The 21,330-nt window shown below is 45.0% G+C and overlaps 1 protein-coding gene across 3 annotated transcripts in view; it reads right to left on the reverse strand.

Annotated features, from left to right (window-relative positions):
* The window catches only part of grid2 (glutamate receptor, ionotropic, delta 2), a 312,935-nt gene that overhangs the window by 262,775 nt on the left and 28,830 nt on the right, over positions 1-21,330 (reverse strand). For all 3 annotated transcript variants that reach the window (XR_007193537.1, XM_048243391.1, XM_048243392.1), the window contains exon 2: positions 12,432-12,587. Coding sequence is in view for 2 of the 3 variants with exons in the window: in XM_048243391.1 (XP_048099348.1) it covers positions 12,432-12,587 (156 nt within the window). In the remaining variant the exon portion in view is untranslated. The remainder of the gene's footprint in view (positions 1-12,431; positions 12,588-21,330) is intronic.

Raw genomic sequence — 21,330 nt, forward strand, 5'->3', positions numbered from 1 at the left:
GAGCTTTGTCCTTCACAATTCTGAGCAGCAAGGCAGCCATGTGCACTGAGGGTACACTGCCCTTACGTTAGCGTTCCAACTTGATGTGTTTTGGAAGAGAGATGGTGCAGGAAAGGGAAATTAAATTACCAGGAGATTTTTCGCTCTTGGTTCACATATGGCTGGCTTGGTAGCCCTGCAAACGACATGAAGAATCGGTTGTGGGTTTGTTTTCTCCATTTCTCTGGCTGTATTTGTGTAATTCAGGTGGCTGGATGGCCGGTTGGCTGGCTGGTTGGCTGGCAGAGGGGAGCCCCGGCAAGCCGACATTTTCTTTCTCTCACACAAAGAGACAGAGATCTTATTATGCTTTAATGCAGTTTAATGGCTCCAGTTTTGCTGGCCTGGGAGAGCTGGGGCTCTTTCATTACGATGCCGAGCAGCAAGCCGCACTCCTGAGCCGGTGCCGGTGGAGAGTAAGGGTGTGTGTGTGCGCGTGTGTGTGTGTGTGTGTGTGTGTGTGTGAGTGTGTGTGTGAGGATGGGAGGAGGGGGGATCAGACAGGCTCCATCAACAACAGGCGGTGGGAGAGAGTAAAGATAGGGAGGGAGAGGGGGAGAGGCGAGTGTGGCATTGCTGTGTAATGTGATCTGCAACAGTCCCTTCTATAACACCTCACCATTTACATTTCATCAAACTCTTTCCTTATTTGATTTGGTCTTTATTACTCGGTCTGCTGGGACTGTTTTTTTATTTTTTTTTTATTCCCCCACCGCTGATTGGCCTATGCAATATTTATATTTATACCTGTCAGAGACGCAAGGTGCTGAGGAAAAAATACATATAAATCCTGGAGATATGGAGAGACAGAGAGAGAGAAAGAAAGAGAGAGAGAGAGAGAGAGAGAGAGAGAGAGAGAGAGAGAGAGAGAACAAGGGCAGTGGGTGAAAAAAGGAGGGCTAATACAGGCGGCCCAGTGGTGGTGTTCCTCAAAGCACCATTTCGTGACCCTCTCCAAATCTCCCACAAATCTTCATGCAGAGTTCTGAGAGAATGAGAGCAGGGAGAGAGAGGAATCTCATTACTGCCCTCTAAGCCCTCCGCCTCATAGCCAAAGTCACACCCGATAGCATCACAACGAACACACACACACACACACACACACACAGACATAATAGTATCAAGGGAGAAACTCATCAGGTTGCACAAATTCAACTCACTGCGCGCATCGCAAGCCCGCTGCCTGGTGACACTGACACAATGATGACGGCCATTGCCATGGTGACAGGCTTTTCTGTCACCGGCTGGACCACGGTAAAAAGCCCCTGATTATACGCCATCCGCTGATGAAACTCCACCACACAGTCAAGGCTTTCACACCACCCCCATGGACACCAGTCCGTCACTCTCCATTTGTCCATCTCGATGGACGACCCCCCCCCCCCCCTTTTTCCCCACAGCAAGGAAATGTGGATTGTGTCTGGAAAACAAAAGAAGGAATTAACGTTGACTGCCGGGCTGTCCAGGAGACCCATCCATTCATCTACCAGCTTACTGTCCATCAGCTACCCCAGGCCCCCTGGCTACCTCCTCCACACTGCGCCACCACAGACACATGGTCATCACAGTTGCACTGGCCGTGCTGTTGCAGTGCGGAGGAAGTTAATTCAATTAGGAGAGGTGAAGGTGACTGTCTTTTACGGCCTCTCGCCGTGAAACTGTTCATCTCATCTAACAAAAGCTATGAAGTGTTTGTATAGTGCAACTGGCCATATAAAACTGCATCATGACATTAAAACTCACAAAGCAATCATCTCTCCCTAGGGAGTTTCTCTCTTTCTCGTTTTCTCTCTCTCTCCATATCACAGGAAACAACCCCCTCGCTCAACAACAGGCAAGCTGGCATTTTGAAAGCGTCATGTGGCAGCAGTTTGAAAAATGTTGGTGCTTTTAATTAAATAAACAGAGGCACTTTGATTATTGTACGTTAGTGCGTGGCACTCATATACGTCATATTTGGACGGACTCACAGGACTGCTTGAGCGGTGTGTAGGTTAGACAGAATTTGAGTGTTTGCATGTGTGCGTGTGTGTGTGTGCCTGGGGGAGAAATCACCACTGTGAGCAACACTATGCAACAATTTGGCACTTTTTGACTACTAGTTTTGGTATTATCTTCAAATAAATTGGCAGTTTGATGATAGATGGCGGTTTGGTGTTTCCGGGCTGAAACACCGGGGTGGTATTTGCAAGGTTTTGCATGCCTTTTAGGTAGCCAGCTTGCTCAAAACTCACCCCGTGCTGCTTTAACCCCAAAGTAAACATTTCTACTGTATATGGATTAGAGTGAAAAGGAAGAGGGGACATGTGGAGGTCGTTACCACTGGAAATCTTCAGAGGCTAAAACCATTAGGACCCATGACTTCTTTAAAACAGATGCTTTGGGGAGAGCTGTACTGTAGTTCAGCGGTAGCATTGGTGTCTTGTACCATAAATGGGCTCAGTGCCCAGGGGTACCCGGGTTTGAGTCCACCCTGAGGTCATTTCATGTATCCACTCATCATCTCTCTCTCTCTACCTTATCATTTCCGGGTCCTCTCGTCATTTTCTCCTGTCTAATAGGCTAAAGAGCCCAAATATATAGGGTAACTGAAAAACTGATGCTGAGGTTCACAGAGAAAAAGGTTTCTAAAACTGCCTGCTTCCACATCACCTGCTGCCCTTTGGTGTGGTGTGTTTTTTCTCCTGTCCAGCTTAGGACTCCTGCTCAAGGCAGCGCCACCTCCCACGCCTCCATCCAACCTGTCCAGCTTAGGACTCCTGCTCAAGGCAGCGCCACCTCCCACACCTCCATCCAACCTGTGGAGCACATGCACTAGTAACACTCCGACTAGAAGCAGGAAGTGTTTTTTAGTGGCTAAAAAACTACCTCGGAAAAAAAACCCTATTTGTGTGATTTCAATACCCTGCAAAATAGTGAGATGCTGATTCAACACTAACGCCTACTCAATTTTTTCCCCACAGAGGAAGCCCAAAGCTGTAGCATTGTGGGAGAAGGCAAGAAGGCAGCAGCATTCGTCGTTGGTGTTTTAAAATGGCTCAGTGCATTTTACAAGGATGTAGTTAGTTAACAGTTGAAGCCATAATAAGATGTTTCATTTACACCAGGCCTTTTTGCATCACACATATTTAATTTCCTCAGGGAATCATTGTGAAATCAACTGACAAAACAGACTTCCAAGTTTGCAAAAGATTCTCAGAAGGACTCGGTTGCATTTAGGAAGTCGCCGCTTGTCTACAGAGACACAAGGCAGCACAGATGTTTTTTTCTCAGTTCATTCCTTCTCTTGCATAAATTGCCATTCTCAAAAATGCAAGAAACATTTCCATGGGATTGCTGAAAATGGCGTTTCTCTGATCCCAGCCATTTACTTTCTTGCTGAAAAGTAATTTCGGCTTTGGCTCGATCACTCGAATTCTGGCTCTTGTGACAAGATGGAACTCGCAGTCATATCGCAAATGCACTGCTTTCAATATGTGACACTTTAAAAAAATATATGGAGGGGCGAAGCGCAGGAACTATCAGACAGTGAGAACATTTGTCAGAGCCTCCACGCAGTTCAAAAGATGAATGTCGCATAAATAAAAAAAAGTGCAAATACAGCCATTATCCCATGTCACCGCACTCTCAATTTTACACGATAAATTGTCCAACAAATAAGGGAATTATCCCCTATAAGGTTACACCTCCCGACCTATCGCTCTACCTTGAGCGTCAGAGGAAGCAAATGTTAGCGTAATGAATTGATATTAAAACAGGGGTGTGTGTGTGGGGGGGATGATGATTTCCCTCAGTGAGTGTGGGTAACATGGGCTCAGTAACTCAGCCGACTGACTGACAGCCTGTCTCAGATGACAGCAGCCGAGGATCCTAATCGCTGCCAGAGTGATAGATGACGGCCTGCTGCCGATGGGGGGATGCAAAAAAAAACAGAGAGGCAGGAGGAGAGGAGGAAGAAGAAGGGAGTAAAAAGCCAGGAGGGAGATGAAAGAGGGAGCGTCAGACAGCATGACTCAGTGGTGCGAAGAGGATGCCCCCAAACCAGCCCTGCGTCACTGTGAAAACGAGAAAAACAGAACAGCCAGGCCTCTGCAGTGCCCCTGAGCAGCCTGGCAAAAGGAGCACAGTCCAGCCTCCGAGGCTACCATGCCCTCCTCAGTTTATTTGTCAATAGTTGCCAATTAGCCCAGTTCCTCAACCAGGAAGAGAAAACAAAGAAGGAAAAAAAGAGCAGGTGACATTGGATGGCTCAGAACGTGACCAGTGTAATAACACGACAGGACTCTGAGTCTTGGTCAGTTAGATGTACCACGATTCTCTGTTGCTAAGACAGGCCCTCAAGGCAGGTTGTGTTACAGTTCAGTTCATCGTTCACCATGCATTTGGTCTCTATCTGTGTGTGTGTGTGTGTGTGTGTGTGTGTGTGTGTGTGTGTGTGTGTGTGTGTGTGTGTGTGCGTGTGCGTGACAGTTGGAGCACATTCAGATCCCTCTCCTCTGCTCTGTGTAGTACCTGGCCTGTCTGACTTCTGAGGGCTAAGGACGGGTCTGATCAATGGGCAAATCAATGGGCTAGATATCACCCCCCTCCTCACACACTCGGGTCATTACCTCCACTCTGGTGGAAGTGTGACACCTCACTTCTTGTTGACACTCACACCACACACACACACACACACACACACACACACACACACACACACACACACACACACACACACACACACACACTGCAAACTAGGACGTGTCATCTCCATTTTCTCCATTCCCTTGTGTGAGGCAGTGGCAAGTGGCGGTGTTGTTGAGAGGGGAAAGGGGGGGGCAGCTTCCTACTCCTCACACCAATCCAACACCTCGCCTCGAGCACCTTGAGTCCGAGCTCTCCCCTCCTTTGCAAATCGTTCACATCCCACGACCAGCTGCTGCAGAAAGAGTGGTCAGTGATGGACGCAGCATGACGGACAGGCTGGAAAAGGCCGAACCAATGGCCGTGCATTTCCATCTCAGGAAAGGGGAGGGGGCCGTGCTCCTCATTATAACCCTTGAGAGTGATTCAAATCAATATAATGGGCCTGCAGCCTAATTTGTATTCAATTTCTGTTGCGGAGGTGGATGTTAGTGCCTGTTTTCACAGTCAGATTCCTGCCAGAGTGAGGCGAGACTGCCTCGCTTTGAACAATTCATTCAGCGTCTCCAAAGCAGCTCAGACCAATCAGGCCTGCACAGTGTCATTAGAGTGACAGGGGGCATTGGGGTTGTTTCACAGGAAGCTCGACCGAGGTGAAGGAGGAAATCTGAAAAAGAAATGAAAGCTCTGATTTCTGCTCAGAATGTCCATTGTGGGAGCAAGGCTTTGCAGGTAGAGACAGATAGAGTGTGTGAGAGAAAGAAAGAGAGAGAGAGACAGAGAGGGAGGTGGGGGGAAGAGAGAGAGACAGGATTCTAGCCCCAGGGAAGTTTCACTTGTTCTTTCAGTCCACTGAAAGCACTATCTGCTTTGACTGATGAAAGTAAAATTTCCCTCTCTCTCTCTCTCTCTCTCTCACACACACACACAGAGACAAACACACATGCACACACACACACACACACACACACACACACACACACACACACACACACACACACACATAAACACACACACACACACACACACACACACACACAAACATTCACAAAACCCTCAACACTCACTACAAACACTCAACACACGCAGCATGATAAAAACAAGAAAGAAAGAAAGAGATGAGCACACACAGGTACAAATGGAAAAATATAAATGGAGAGAACATCGAAAGGCAACACAACGGTCCCATCAGATGTCCTCATGCCGTAATGAATCAGTAGGACTTCCTGCCAGTGATGAAGTGAGCCGAAGCCTCTCTGAGGCACAGCCTGCACTCTGGATCTTGGCACCCTGAATTGCTTACTGTGCTGCCCCCACCCAGCACCACCACCACCACCACCATCACCATCACTGAGGCCATTTGTGCTGTTTGAAAACACTAAAACACAAAGAGCTTTTTGGCCAGTTGAAGCACTGTGCTTTATGGAGTCCATAAAACATAGGTATGAGAGCGAGCCCATTTTGTGATGGCCTTGGCCATACTGTTTCTATGCATGCTATTAATTTATTGACTGTTTATGCAAGCCCCTCAAATTTTCCCGCTCGGCACAAAAGAGTCAGATGGGAGGATTGTTTGCCGTTTAATTCTTCTGTGAATAGCGGATGGAAACCCCACGTCTTGAATCGCTACTTTGCATAAGCCTGGCAAGGATTCAAGTAGTCAAAGCAAGTGCTGTTAAAATGGCTGGGCATCAGACACTGATGAAATGTAAGAAAAAAAAAATTCTCTGTTCTATTCTCCTCTGTCGCTACCGCAAAAGTCTAAAGTCTTCATTACATCACCGTGGCCTCTAAAGCTCCTTTTTTAATTCATCTGAGGCCCAGTGAATGCTGGCTTCTTCCTGTGAATGACCTCGTCTTTCCAATGGAGATTCAGACACACACACACACACACACATACACACACACAAACACACACACACACACACACACACACACACACACACACACACACACACACACACACAAACACACACACACACACACACAACCGCACACCACATGAGCAGGAAATGCTTGACTCTTGCTGCGCCTCCCCAATAGAGACATTTGGTACGCCCCCACCCCCCATGCCCAACTGGACATTCATAACCGAAAAAAAAATTCATCTGCCATTCATGGGAAGCGCTGTTAGGTGCCAGCTCCGGCTTCGGAGGCGATTGCCAGCGCGGCCACATTATCGCCCAGCCAAGTTCCTCTGAGGAGCCGCGGGCCCTCGGCAGAAAGAGGGGGCTTCTGGGCAGCTGTCAGCTGCAGAATGCCATCATAGCACGGCTTTATTACAAATGTCAGGCTCGCGGCAGGAGCCGCCTCCCTTCGCATTGATTGGAGTCCGGATAATTGGATTGTGGCAGCTTCCTCAGGAATGCTGGCTTTTGGTTGGGGGGGGGGGGGGGGGGAGGTTCTAGTATGGGGCGTTAGAAGATGAGGAGGCGCTCAGCATGGGGAAGGTGGCGTGATGGTTGGCATGGGGAGGAGGGCAAAATGGGTCACTACAACAACACGACACACAGGACCGAGGGGGGAGGGGGGGTATCAAGCAGCAACAGGTGAGCACCACTACTTGCGATCACACTGTTCCGCTAAAGCACTACATGACTGGCTTTCAAAGGCAGGGGAGTGAAACTGAATTGAATATATTTTGGACAAGATATCTGGCCCCTGGAACAAAAAAAAAAAAAAAAAAACTTAAAACATTCACGAGAGCCAGAGAGTGGAATTTAACTTTTGGTTTACTGTCAGAACCAATCAAAGCTGAAGAGATATTCTAGTTTTTTTTTTTAAAGAACACATTTATGACAGGCTGGGCAGAGAGAATGGAGGAAATGTAAAGACGTGTTTCTGAGGTCCTACAAGTTAGCAGCTTGTAGTAGTTTGTCAGGCAGCTTCTTCAACATCCCAACAGTTTAGCAAAATAAAAAATATATATTTTGGTAAAATCTGCTTGCAATTTGTTTGCCTTGGAATCCTTGCTTGGGAATGTAAAACTCATATCTCTTTATAGAAAAAATAATAATCAAATCAATGGTGAAAAACTGAAACAATCAGATTTATGTGTGCATCTCAATTGTGATTGACAGTATCTTTCAAATGACATATGCGATTCCTAGCCCTTTCATTATTTTAAATTGGTTCTTTTGAAAACAAAAATATATTTTGAAACATAACTTGGAATACAACTCACTGATTATACAAACAACCATAACAAGGCAACAGAAAAAAGAAACTGGCAGGTTTGACTGAAAAATGGATCACACTGACTGACCTCAATTACTGATGAAATATTCATCCCAATAAGAGAAGAACATATTACAAAAATGTTCACAGTATCAAGAAAATCTGAAAAAAACAGTTCTGTGTTCATGTAATTGTCCATCTTTCCTGCCCACCTTACATTCTAAAAGCAACCATATTATTGACAGTGATTTTGTTTTGCAAATCCTATTTTCAGTGGCCAAAGTGGTCAGAATTAGAAGCATTTGTTTTTTTGGACGCACTCCTTTACCTTTCTCCCTTTGGGCATCTTTTATAAAACGCAATAATACATTCATCTACACTGAAATTATGACTGTGATTATCTATAGTACCTGTCACTTTCAGCTTGCACCTCGTAATGTGATACATCAAAATACCACATGCACTCTCTTCCTTCTCTATGATACCTAATGTGTTAAATGTCTTCCTGAAGCCATTAGTGATCATATTTTGGAATGTGGACAAGCAAAGCTCTGCACTAAACTCAAACCTGCAAACTCCTCGGACATGGGAAGTGGATGTGCTATAAGACAGCTAAAAGCCATGAGCACTATCTTCTGTCTCCAGCACACCTCTAAAGGTGTCGAGGAGTGAGGTCTATTCACTGCACAGCACTGTGCCCAAGTCTCTGACTGTACCCGCAGGCTACCACTATATATATATCTATCTATCTATCAACACGAAGGATTCAGGCCTGGAGTCGGCCACATCTGAGTCGTCAAACTTCCTCCTATTTCATTTTCTTCAACAGCGTGTCCCCTCCAAAGACGACAGCTGCCCCCCCCCCACACACACACACACACACACACAATGCGCTATCTCCATCTTCTGTCAGGGTTTCACACCCACACAACGTCATCTTTGGGATACAGAATCTTTGTTGTGACTCTGAAAGGGTATCTGTGCATCTGTGAGATAACTCAGGACAGACAGTCAGCTGGGGAGCCACTCCAGAATCAATTTTCCTAACATGCCCTTCTCCCATATGGATTGATTGCCTAGCACGTTCATGGCATAAGAAAAAGTTTATTGCTTCAATCATGCAAGATATGAACAATGCACACAATCGACCCTCTACTCTGGTTTATCCTATTACCCAGTAGTTCATAAAAATCCTTGTATTCTAATTAGCAAAGCAGAGGGAAGACACAGTTTCTATTTACCTGAAAACAAAAACATATTATACAAGAGAGAGAGAGAGTAATTCCTCTAAGTGACAACAGAAAAATACAATAGACACATACCAAGGGTCCATATCTGCACCTGCACCTTCACTGAACACTGTTCAGTCATTATAACACTATTATTACTACATTATTACTACATTATCATTATGGTTACAAATGTATTAACCTTGTCCAATTCAGATGGGACTCAACACTACTCTTAGAGTGCATGTACTCCAAATCTACTGTAGCTTCAAATCTTCACACCCTACAGTGTGCTTCGGTGGGAGACGAATTGTAATGACTTATTGTGCTCAATGGAACTCAGTCGTCCTGGGCTTCACCATCAGACCCACAGCTCATGGGAAAAGAATCTACAGCCCCCTTTAAGCTCCAACAACAAAGCACTCATCTCAAAACCAACCGAGGACAACACAGGCCAAAAGGAGCTACTGGCGCCAGTGTGGAAGCCAACACTTTCAACAAAGAAAAATCTTGGACAATACTGACATACTGTCTGTTTTTTGTTTGATGTTTTTTTTTCTTCATAGCGAGAGACACAAAGTAGTTACGTTCCTTTCATTCAGGATAATTTCTGCACTACTGAGCTGAAGAAAATTGCTTAAGATACTAAGAAAACAGAGTAAATCTCAGGGCAAACAGTTGGACATTTAAATCCGACAAGTCTGACATAAATACTTGCTTTAAAATGTTCTGCTGTCTTTAGGAAGAAGTTACAAGCGTACCAGCCAATAGGAGGCAGATGAGGTTGAGACACTAGAGCTTACTATCAAGAGCCCTAATGTGAAGAAGGGCCAAAAACTACAAACATAACTCAAACCCAAATATTGGTTAGAATCATGCTCGAATGTAGAGAACAAACAGAGCACCTACTGTAAACAATGCACAAGGACAGACTCTTATTCTGTGCCACCTATAAGCATTGAGCACTGATGTTTGATAACTGCAGGGCAACATCACGTAAGACCGCATCTGTTTCTCCTCAGTCCATAAGAGGCTTTAACCTACTTAACTGAATTTCAAAGGTTTTTAATGCATTAAAACTCCCACTATCTCCGATGGGCGTGGGCAATTTTATTCTATTCATACAATTCTCCAGTCTTCACACCCTCCTAAAACTATTTACATGAAAAGCACGCCTATAAAATTCCAACACTTGCAAATGCAGGACCTGAGTTGATAACCTCAGCTAGGAAAGGAAAAAAGATAAAGCCTATTGACACCATACACCGAGAATGGTGCTGATGTTTATTGGCCATTAGGCTAGCTACAGTACACTGCACACAGTAACCATTATTCATGAAAAAGCATTGTGTTCCAATGTGCCAAAAGCCATGATTCACCCTAAGAGAATGGGTCTAGTACATGTATCCCATTTGGGACTACACGTACGACAAAGAAAATTGTCATTCTGAGTGAACAAAAAGTGCAAGGCCAATAATGAGACTTCCCTCCAAAATCAATAAATACTGCATTTGATCTGTTGGAGGCTATTACCAACAAAGCAATTCAGGATTTTTTCTGTACAAAATATGCATTTTGAATTGATCCTGGTGGCCTCCACACACTGTATGCAACTAAAAGTGGTCAAAGTATACAATACATAGTTCGGATATGATGAAGTTCAAAGAAATTGCACAAACAGAGTACTGTAGTGCTGGGCAGGCTTTCTTTCCAAGCAGATACCCAGGGGCTAGTTTTTTTTTACATAAACACACACACACACACACATACACTTGATGGGGACAGCGTCTATGTGCAATTCGGTGAACTGAATTGCCCCCTACACCTAAGGAGCTAGCCGAAAAGCTGGGTGAAACAATTATAAACTGTTTTGTTTGCTAGGGAAACAAATACACAGAAACTAACCACACAGACACACACAGACACACACACACACACACACACACACACACACACACACACACACGCACACACACACACACACACACACACACACACACACACACACACAGACACACACACACACACACACACACACACACACACCAAGACCAATCAGTGTCTTATCAATGCAGAGAGGCACCATATGTTTTCTGACCACGACCCTGGCCAGGCTGATGATGCTGGGCAGGTGTTTGACAGCGTGCTGGCTAAATCAAGGGCTTGTCAGGAAAATGGCAGTCTCCTGCCACACAAGCCGACAGTTTCCTCTGGCAGTTTGGTCAATTATCTGAGCAGCATGTTCCGCTGCAACGTTACTGCAATTGCATCATATTAGAAACATGGCTCCCATAGCATGCCATGCTGGAAACATGAGAACACTGCACAAATTGACTAGTGCCATACAGAGACATATTTTGTTTTTGCCATTTGTCCATTTTCATTGTTGCCGGAGATATTGTTTTTAGCTAGTTTATGCCCTATTCCTATTCCAGTAAACAAAGAGCAAGAACAAGACAGCTTTGCAGACACTGTGGCGTAAGAGGATGAATCACACATTATCGTGTTTCGCCTGAATGGCCGTCTCACCATGATCAATATTGCCATTTCTGTTTGATCAGAGGACATTTTTGGTGAGGCATGATAAGTCACAAATGGAGATACAGTAAGTATCTGCATGTCTCACCAGATGATTAGTGAAATGTAAGTTTCTGTTAACTGCAGTTAAATCTGTTTCCATCTGTACGTATTAGACAAACCTTGGTCTACCCATACTCCTGACTACTCCATAGCTGGTGTTATAGGGTCATTTACATGGCTGAATGATACAGAGGCCCACGTTTTTCTGCATTAATGAGATCTGATGTTAAAAATATCACGCCTTGCTCGAAATTAATTTGGCGCGTAGACTATGCAAAATATTAGCCAAACAGTTCAAGTTGATACACAATAATACTTCCAGTCATTCATGTACGACTAATTACCTCCATTAAATTGGGCCAGTTTTTGAGCATGTGCCATTACTAATAAAATACCAAGTGTTCGTTTTGGTCATTAAACAGTTCCACAGATTGAACAATGCTAAAAAATAATGAAAGCACTGAACACATTAATAAACATAAGATTAGCTCTGGCCTGCAGGGCACACCTTTGATCTACACAGCGTGGGGCATCCGTGAGTAGATGCACTGCACTGCAACTGAGAGAATGGCAGCGCCTGTCTGGGAACTTCATTGTGCCTGTTTTTTTTGTTCTTCTCTTTTTTTCAGAAGACTTTTTGAAATCTCACATATAAATAATTTCATGGCAGACAGAAAAACATCCCGCAGCACTAAAGCATAAAGAGGAGCGCAAGGGGAGGGGAAGTGCACACAAGAGAGAGAGAGAGAGAGAGAGAGAGAGAGAGTTGTGAAGTCTTACCTTCCTGGACGGCCTGAAAGGGATTGCTCCCGTCCACAAACTCCACCGAGACGGTGATCTTCTCCGTCTCCAGGATCTCGTTGTTGAGGTTGAGGTCGGCCACGGCGAGACGGAAAACCTCGTCGTCCTTCTTGGCAGACTCATCGAAGATGGCTCCTACGGTAGGCGAAAAAACCATGAAGGCATTGTTACATCATGAAATCACCGGAGCGTGAAATTGTTAATTGATTGAAACACGAGAAAACAAGCTACAATTGTACTAAAAATGTTGAATACTGAAACAAGCATGATAGTCGACCATGACACATTACAGCACACATGAATTAGATTAGGTGCCTGAAGTAGGAAATGAAATTCTGGGAACAAAAAGATGTTTTGATCTTTGTAAGTAATGGCATACAACACTGTCATTACGCAAAACCAATTTACAAATCAGGAATTGCATTAGAATTGAGAGCAGTGGAATGTGTGTACATGAAATGCTTGTTTCATCATCCTTTATGGTTGCATATTTAGTAGACTACCTGACACACTCATCTGAGAGGCTATACATTCACAATCACTTTTCAGGGGGACAAAAGCCTTGTATTGCACTGTGTGATACTGTCTACTGAAATTGCCTCCTGGCCCCATGTCTTCTTGCATCGGCCATGTTGCTGGCCTGTGTGTTCGCTCTCATTTTCTGCTAGCTGCCTCCTGATGTAAACAGGCAAGTAATGTTCTAAAAAAATGTCTAGTGAGGCAAATCTAAACACATTTTGCTGACTAGCAAATAATCTTAAATTCGAAGTAGATGGTGTGTGTGTGTGTGTGTATGTGTGTGCGTGTGTGTGTGTGTGTGTGTGTGTGTGTGTGTGTGTGTGTGTGTGTGATACAGATTGGTGATTCATAAACTGACCCATCTGGGACCACACAGTCTATGACCGAGAGTTTAATTAGCTGGCACAATACTGCTGCAAAGCCCACATGTTATATCTGTTACAGCTCAATACACATATAACACTCTAGTCCTAATTATCTTCCATATGTCACAAAGCTGTATATGTACATCTGTTTACATTAAGTACCAGTATATATTCATCCAGCAACTTATGTGTGGGTGATTGCCTGTGTTTTAGCAGATTAGACTCACACTGTTATGTTTTCAAGAGAAAACAAATATTTACACCCAAAAATGCCTGGTGCTATTGTGTGCACACCTTGAAAAGACAAATGGTTCAAATAAAGAACCAGCCAAGCAGTATGAGTCCAATGTGTCAGGCTGTGATTTTTGTCTCTTCTGATGAGCTCTATGTAGGATATCACAGTGCTGGGTAAATCAGATCGAAGTCATCTGGTCAGATCTTTCTTGGCAACATAGAGGTCTGAAAGCCTAAGCAAACTTGTCAGTTCTTTAACAAGACAAATCTCCCTCCAAACCACCCAAAAAAGATACACATTCCGACTTGAATTCACCACAAAAAAAGAAAGGAGAAAAAAAAAGGAAAAAAAACATAATGGGTCTTTTTATCTGGGGCTGGAAATTGAGTTGCCATAGAAACAAAACTCAAGGTGGAGGTTTCAAAAACATACTTTAAAGCTGCATATCTCACCCATGGCAGTGTGAAATGCTATAGAGGGAAAACAGTTTTCCCGCTGTTGTTGCTTCACGCCTCACACACACACACACACCCTGCTTTGGTTGGGAACTGTAACTAACACCATCAGACATCGGTGTAGATAGCAGCTGTGATTAGAGCTGCTAACGGGAAATCAATTATCAATACTCGTTGAAATATTCATTTTTCATGTCTGAGGTGGATCCATCTACGCGTGAGGTCCACACAGCAGCATGCCTGAGGAGGAGGGAAATGACGGAAGCAATGTGATCATGCAGAGACTGATAATACACATTTCCTTTCTTGTCTTAAGCCACCACTGCAACATGTATATATATATATATATATATAGTATTTAATCAAATCATGATAGAGATGCGGGTGCAAACAGCGTCACTAACATTCCAGTATGATGTATGGGACATTTGATCAACACAGGGGTGGGAGGTAGCTCATGAGAATCCTTAAACAACAACCAAGCGTCATACATGACAGCTCACATAGAACGATATCTAATTGACCAATATACAATTCACACGGTAGCTTTATGGTGAGAGATTGCGAAGCTATCCGCTATCCGCTATCCGCTATCCGCTATCCTGGGCTCATCCACTGTCTCCATCCAGCTCCAAAGCTCTCTGGATGACTTGTGGCACTGAGGATGTCTCTAGGGACCACTAACCCCAACCTTCACAACTCCACAAACCCACCTCCATCTCCGAGGGGGCGGCCCAGAAATGTGACATCAGATGAGCTTGTGGTTGAGGCTGGACAGACAGCATGAGCCCAGTAACCATCATGCATTATGGGAGAGGTAGCACTCATTTATGTACCTCGAGAGAGGGATGGGATTGGGGGGTTAGAGGTGGAAATTATATTCTTTTCCAGCTCTATCAATCCCCCTTTTGCTCCCCAAAGAATTCCTGCTGCACAGTGTGTTTGCAGAGGTGTGGCATGGCACTGCATTTGTGTGCATTTCTCTTGTGTGTGTGTGTGTGTGTGTGTGTGTGTGTGTGTGTGTGTGTGTGTGTGTGTGTGTGTGTGTACATGTATTTGTGGGTCCTTGTGTGTAAGTATTTGCTCATATGTGGGTCTATGTCTGTGTCAAAGTCTGTGTGTGTGTCTGTGTTTGTGTGTGTGTGTGTGTATGTGGCGAATTGGAGTTGGCTGGTGATGTGCACACACCCAGCCTTGAATGCTGATTTACAAGCTGGCTTACTTCAGCTCTAAACACCAGCATGGATGCAGCTCTTGGGCAATTGGATTTGGAGGAAAAAGGCAAACGTCATGATATAAATCAGGAGCAAGAGTAATGGCATTGAGTCTGGCTCTGCAACAGCATGCCTGCCAAGGGCAACAGGGCACTATTAGACCGTACAAACGCCATACCACTTATACATTCCCAAGCTCTCAGCAAGTGCAGTGTCCAAGACTAAAATTATATCATCCACTTGCAGAGCATTTCCATCAACTGATAACTGACCACATGAGGGTTCTGAAAACGAATGAAATACCATTGCATTGTTAAAATGACCCTTTCCCATCAGTAGCAGAAAGACAGTTTCATGATAAATGTCTCCTTGTTATTTCATGAAAGTAAAAAAATAATGAGCCTGTGTTGAAGAAATTTGCTGTTATCTAAATTTGAGTAGTGCAATTACGAGTGAAACCATCATTGGGGATTGTCCAAACCGTTAACCTAATACCTAATACACCAAAACAATCAAGGGTGTGTTTGTGTATCATGCTTTCACAGTTTACAAAGCAAAACTCTGTCGTAATTACCCCTCTTTTGTAACTACAGTCGATACAACATCAACAGCGTTGAAACTTTCTCCCAGCCCAGATTGAAGCCAGAGTTAATTAGCCTGTGTCTCCTCTGAAAACAATTCAAGATTAATGAAGCATTTTCTCGGAGGTAGCCTACCTATTAAACCTGCCGAGAAAGCCACAGAGAGGACAGCCGAAATGTTTCTCAGTCTATTACCCCGACACTGTGCTCAATCTCAGTCCACACTCTGCACTCTTGTGTCCAAACACTTCAGATTTAAGGGACTATGAACCAGGCCATGTGGCCTTGAGTCTCCATGCCTGGAGATAGAGGGAATTCGTGTGGATATTGAACAGGCAAGTACCATCTAGCAGCTAAAAACCATGTTATTAGGTTGGGGTGGGTTGGGGGTGCGGGTCATTGTTGGTTACACTTATCGCATTCACTGGAACATCCTTTGACATCACCAAGAAGCTCTGTGCACTTCTAGAAATAGCAATGGAGAACAGTGACTTTAAAATTCATCATAGCAATAGCAAGGCAAGGACAATGGTGACGATTATGATGATGATGATGATGATTATGATGAGGATAAGGATGAGAATGAGGATCATGAGGATTGTGATGACAACAATGATGATGATGATGATGGTGATTATGATAATGGTAAAGATGAAGTCAGAAAGCAAGTAGTATCTATGGTGGCACCTTGAGATGGCAGATATGAAAAGAGCTATGAGTTGTGCCAGGAGGTGAAGCGTGATGGAGATGTGGGGGGGGGGGGGTTGGGGTTGGGGTTGGGGGCGGCACATGGGAGCTCTGCCATGATGAAGGGCGCTGCTCGTCTAGCACGTGAGGATGATGATGATGATGATGATGATGATAGCGATGGCAATGAGGATGATGATGATGATGATGAATTAGTTTTCTCTCGCACAAGGGCTCAGGAAAGTCTGGCCCGCGGATTTACGGCTCCGCAGCCTGCCGCACCTCTCGGGAAGGACGTGCGCGGTGACACCTCGGAGACAAGGGCGATTAACGAGCCGTGCGGGCCCAGCGGAGAGAGGGAGTGTGTGGGTAATGCGCTGATATAATACGCGATATAAAAACAGCAACAAGCCGGAGCGTTTATCACACTGCCAGTGCCGGCCACACACTGTCACCCATTAATAACTCTCAATTTTCACCGGTGCCGAGATGCACCCTTCTTTTCATCATTGCCAGCATGCAAACAAAAGGCCTGTCTTCAATACCATTCAGCCAAAAAAAAAAAAAAGGAAAGAAAACGAGATCTGAACCAGTGCCCATGTCAAAGTGAGCCAATGGCCTGTGTTGCACCAGGGTGAGTTGCTATGCAGGGTTTGGAAGTTATGGCGTGTAGAGAGAGTTTATAGAACTCGTTTTGGCAACCGGGACAAAAGGAAAACAACGATTCAGATGTAGATGTGAGGCAAGAAGGCCTGCATTAAACTGTCACAGTAACAATGTTGAAAGGCAGCTCCAACAGATATTATTTCTTCTGTGGTGATACTCAAAGTAAGTGCCTGCCAATATTCTCCTTGGAGAACTACTTAAAGACTCCCTGAACACATAATTCGTACCCACAAAAACCCCAACGCGCAGTTTTTCCATTTCCCTCCTGCCTTCCCACGAATGCAACTTTAATATTAATGTTATTACGATGTAAATTAATTTCCTTCATCGCCAATGCATTGCCCCCCACCCCCATCAAGCTTTTCAAACCAATCTGAAATGCCTGTGCTTCACCTTTCAGAGCGGGCACGCCTCGGATCTGACATTTAATCAAACCTGGCTTAAATGCTGCCGCTGGATAACCCCAGACAGATGGACATTCTGAAGACGTGAATCCCATTAGTGCGGAGCTCCTTTGACATCATTAATGGACAGACGTTTGCACGGCCTCGCTCATGTCTGTCCACCAATCCCCTCACACACCCCCACCCTACTGCCCTGACACGGAACACACACACACACACACACACACACACACACACTCCCCCTTCATACCTGTCAATTCTGCCTGGACCCCCCCCAACATTTTCTCCTAACTCTGTAGAGCCCACTGGTTCGGTGGCTCAGGAGCTCATCCGGACTCCGGAGAACCAATCAGCGTTCTCTGGGAAACTTAGCGGGCCCGCGGCAGAGAGGGATAAGTGCCGCTGAAAAGGGCATGTCCGGCCTACCCACAATTCCCAGTAATAAACTGCAGCGAATAATGGTGTCATTTTACATGAGTCTATTAATGGCCTGCAGTCGAGGGTTCAAGGGGGTTGGTAATACTTGAGGTATGCCGGCCGTCACTGACCCTCATCACGGGGCTGTAATTATTCGATTGAGTCATTCAGCCCACGCAACAGCCATTTTGATCCGAGTCTCCCATGAGGGATGGGTGGAGATGGGAGTTATGACAGAGGTTATTGGGTTATTCCTTTCTTTTAGAACATGCTGATCCTTTGGAATTATGTGATAGACTCCAGCTGCACAGGGTTCCTTTTGAAAATGACAACTCTGACGTATTCTTTTAGATGCCAAATTCTCCACTCTGACGTATTCTTTTAGATGCCAAATTCAGCCATTCTGAGAGACCCAGAAATGCTTTCATCAAGGTTCCTCGCTAGTAAAAAATAATAACTAAATAATAACTAAAACTAAATATAAATAACCTCCGCCATATCACCACCACTTTCATCTCCTGATGTCTCCGTAATTATTCTTTCCTTCACAGATGAATGGAAACCACTGAATGAAAACTTTCAGAAAAAGCATCTCCAACTGCCTTTAAACATCACTATGGCAACACTCTCCAACGTGACAGACCTTTAAAGAAGCGACACACACATTTTGGAGTTTCAAGAGCTTTCGGACGCCGTCTGAACTGTACAACGTGCAGGGGTGGGCAGTTGGAGGTGGTGGGAAGAAGAGACACTATAGGTGGTACAGAGTGCAAATTAATGTGTGTGTGTGTGTGTGTGTCAGTGAGTGCATGTTATACATATTTGTGTGTGGTTGCCAGTGTCGGTAGTGACATGTGCGTCACAGCCACGCTGTTTTCCTACCCCCGAGGTCAGCCTCTGCATGGTGGTGCGATCTGCTAATGACGGCATGTGCTGAGTGTGTACAAGCCCATATTTGTTATATAGATCCATCTAGCTGCGCAAATTAGCTATGAGTGTTATGCTGCCTGACACTAATGCCATTTGGAGCAAAATATCCTGCTCCATGGAGAGACAGAGAGCCCCATCCACCACCCCCTTAGCTGGCCAGGGAGAGAGAGAGAGAGAGAGAGAGAAAGGGGAAGAATGAGTAAAGTGGTCAGCGGGGGTTTATGAGATGGAGGTGCTGATGACTTCAGACAACACCGTGTGAGAGCAAATCGAGTGAACACAGGCATGACTGCATAGGCTGTAAAGAAATATATGTGTGTGTGTGTGTGTGTGTGTGTGTGTGTGTAGTGTGTATAGAGGAGTGTGCATGTGCATGTGCATGTGCATGTGAATGCCTTTCTCTGGGTGTATGTGAAGAGGGTGTATGTATATCTCTATGTGTGTGTGTTTGTGTGAGAGAGTATGATGTGTGTGTGTGTGTGTGTGTGTGTGTGTGTGTGTGTGTGTGTGTGTTTGTGTGAGAGAGTATGTGTGTGTGTGTGTGTGTCACAGACAAAACACACAGGTGAAGCAGAGTTCAGGGTAAAAAATGTTGCTTTAGGTTTCCCTGGACAGACCTATTGGAACTGGCACTGTCGAGTGGTCTCTGGCCGGTGGGAGGTCACACATTTCATCACAGACGCTAATTCCATCGAGGGCCCCTATTAGCCTGCCTGGACCCTTCCTCGCTGCCGCACAGTGACCAAGAGCGCCCTGACCTGTACTCCTGTAGACGGCTGGCCGTGGGTGTTACGAAGCGCAACCCACCCCACCCCCTCCCACACACACACAGACACACACACACACACACACACACACACACACAACCTTTCCCACCCCGTTAAGAGGCATCTCAGGAAAGCAGGGCCTCGGCTTGTCTGCTGCTTCATTTAAAAGAGCACGAGTCAGCACAACGTAACAACCCAGAGCCTGTTGTTTTATTCATCACTGCAGCAATCTGGGTGGCCTGGAGGACAGGGCGCCATGCTCGGGCGAGATGAAACGAGCACTCCTGCGCCTCTCTTCCATCTGCGCGCCCACCCCCCTCTTACAGTCTAATGCGAATAGCATTAGCTTTAAAACAGCGGCAGGGGATGCACACCTTTAGCGCTGTGTCTTACAGCGCCATGTACAATACCAGGGGTTAAACTGGAATCACTGAGAATTATGGTGGTGGTATAAATGTACAATTTCTTCTTCTTAAAGCATTTTGGAGAAGCTGTGACCCTCACCGGTTCATGTGAAGTCTTTGTTTCGTTCTGAATCTGATTACTGGCATAGTGCACTTACCCCGAGGATTAGACGCTTACAGATCCTACACACACACAAAGGCACACATACACACACAGACAACGTATTACAGAACCTTCCGAGGCCCCACAGAAATGACTACAGAAATGGTGCTTTACATTTTCATTATATTTTAACTGCTGTATAGTCTGGCAGAACTGCAGTGTCTTTATTGACATTCTCTCAGTAAAATCACTACCCACCATACTCCATTCCAGGTTACATTGTGTATTTTCGATACCAATTACAGGGTATCATGCTAACCAGTAACAGAACTGTGCTGTGCTGAACTATGTCTGAAATTGCAATATTTGAAGTAGCCCTATCATTACCATTTTACCATCAACTTTCTACAGGCAATCCTTACATATGCTGTGTCCTTTGCTGCTAGGATGTGCATCTACACTCCCAAAAGCATACTGCAGGGCTGGCATGAACATGGTTTAAAGCCTGGAGCACCATTGTGTAGCACTGTGTAGCTCTGCTGTTCAAGGACATCAGCCTTTTCATCAGCTGTCAATGGACTGGGCACCCCCTTAGTGCTAAATGGGCACACAGCACATTGGAAATAAATGTTAAGGGGAATTCCTAAACTGTGTTACTTTGAACACTGACTGTCTCATCCACAGGCTACAGACTCGTATGTCAGTTGTTTCTAGGGTACAAGGACAGTGCCATACCTTCAGGGACACACAGGAAACAGAAAGGGGCCTTTAAACTTGGACCCCCTGCTTGAATTCAAAGGCTTGGATGGAGAGGGGTGGGCGATTTCCAGAGGGGGAAATGAGACAGTATATTCCTCCAAACCGTCTCTGTCCAAAACAGTGTAATTGTAATTACAAGCTTAATTATCAGGGGAGGAAAAAATTAACACATGGAATCAAGCGTTTAATTAGCCGACAGAATCAACATGCTGCCGCTCTGTTTTGATGGATTCCGAGGACAGCCAATGGCCTCCACGCTTCGCTGTCCCTTTCTCAACTTAAATACTTATATATATATATAGTGTGTGTGTGTGTGTTTATTTTCCACATCACCAAACAGATATAGGAAATAGAAAGTCTTAATAATAACGC

The sequence above is a fragment of the Alosa alosa genome, chromosome 5 (genome assembly GCF_017589495.1).
Source record: "Alosa alosa isolate M-15738 ecotype Scorff River chromosome 5, AALO_Geno_1.1, whole genome shotgun sequence".
NCBI lineage: Eukaryota > Metazoa > Chordata > Actinopteri > Clupeiformes > Clupeidae > Alosa > Alosa alosa.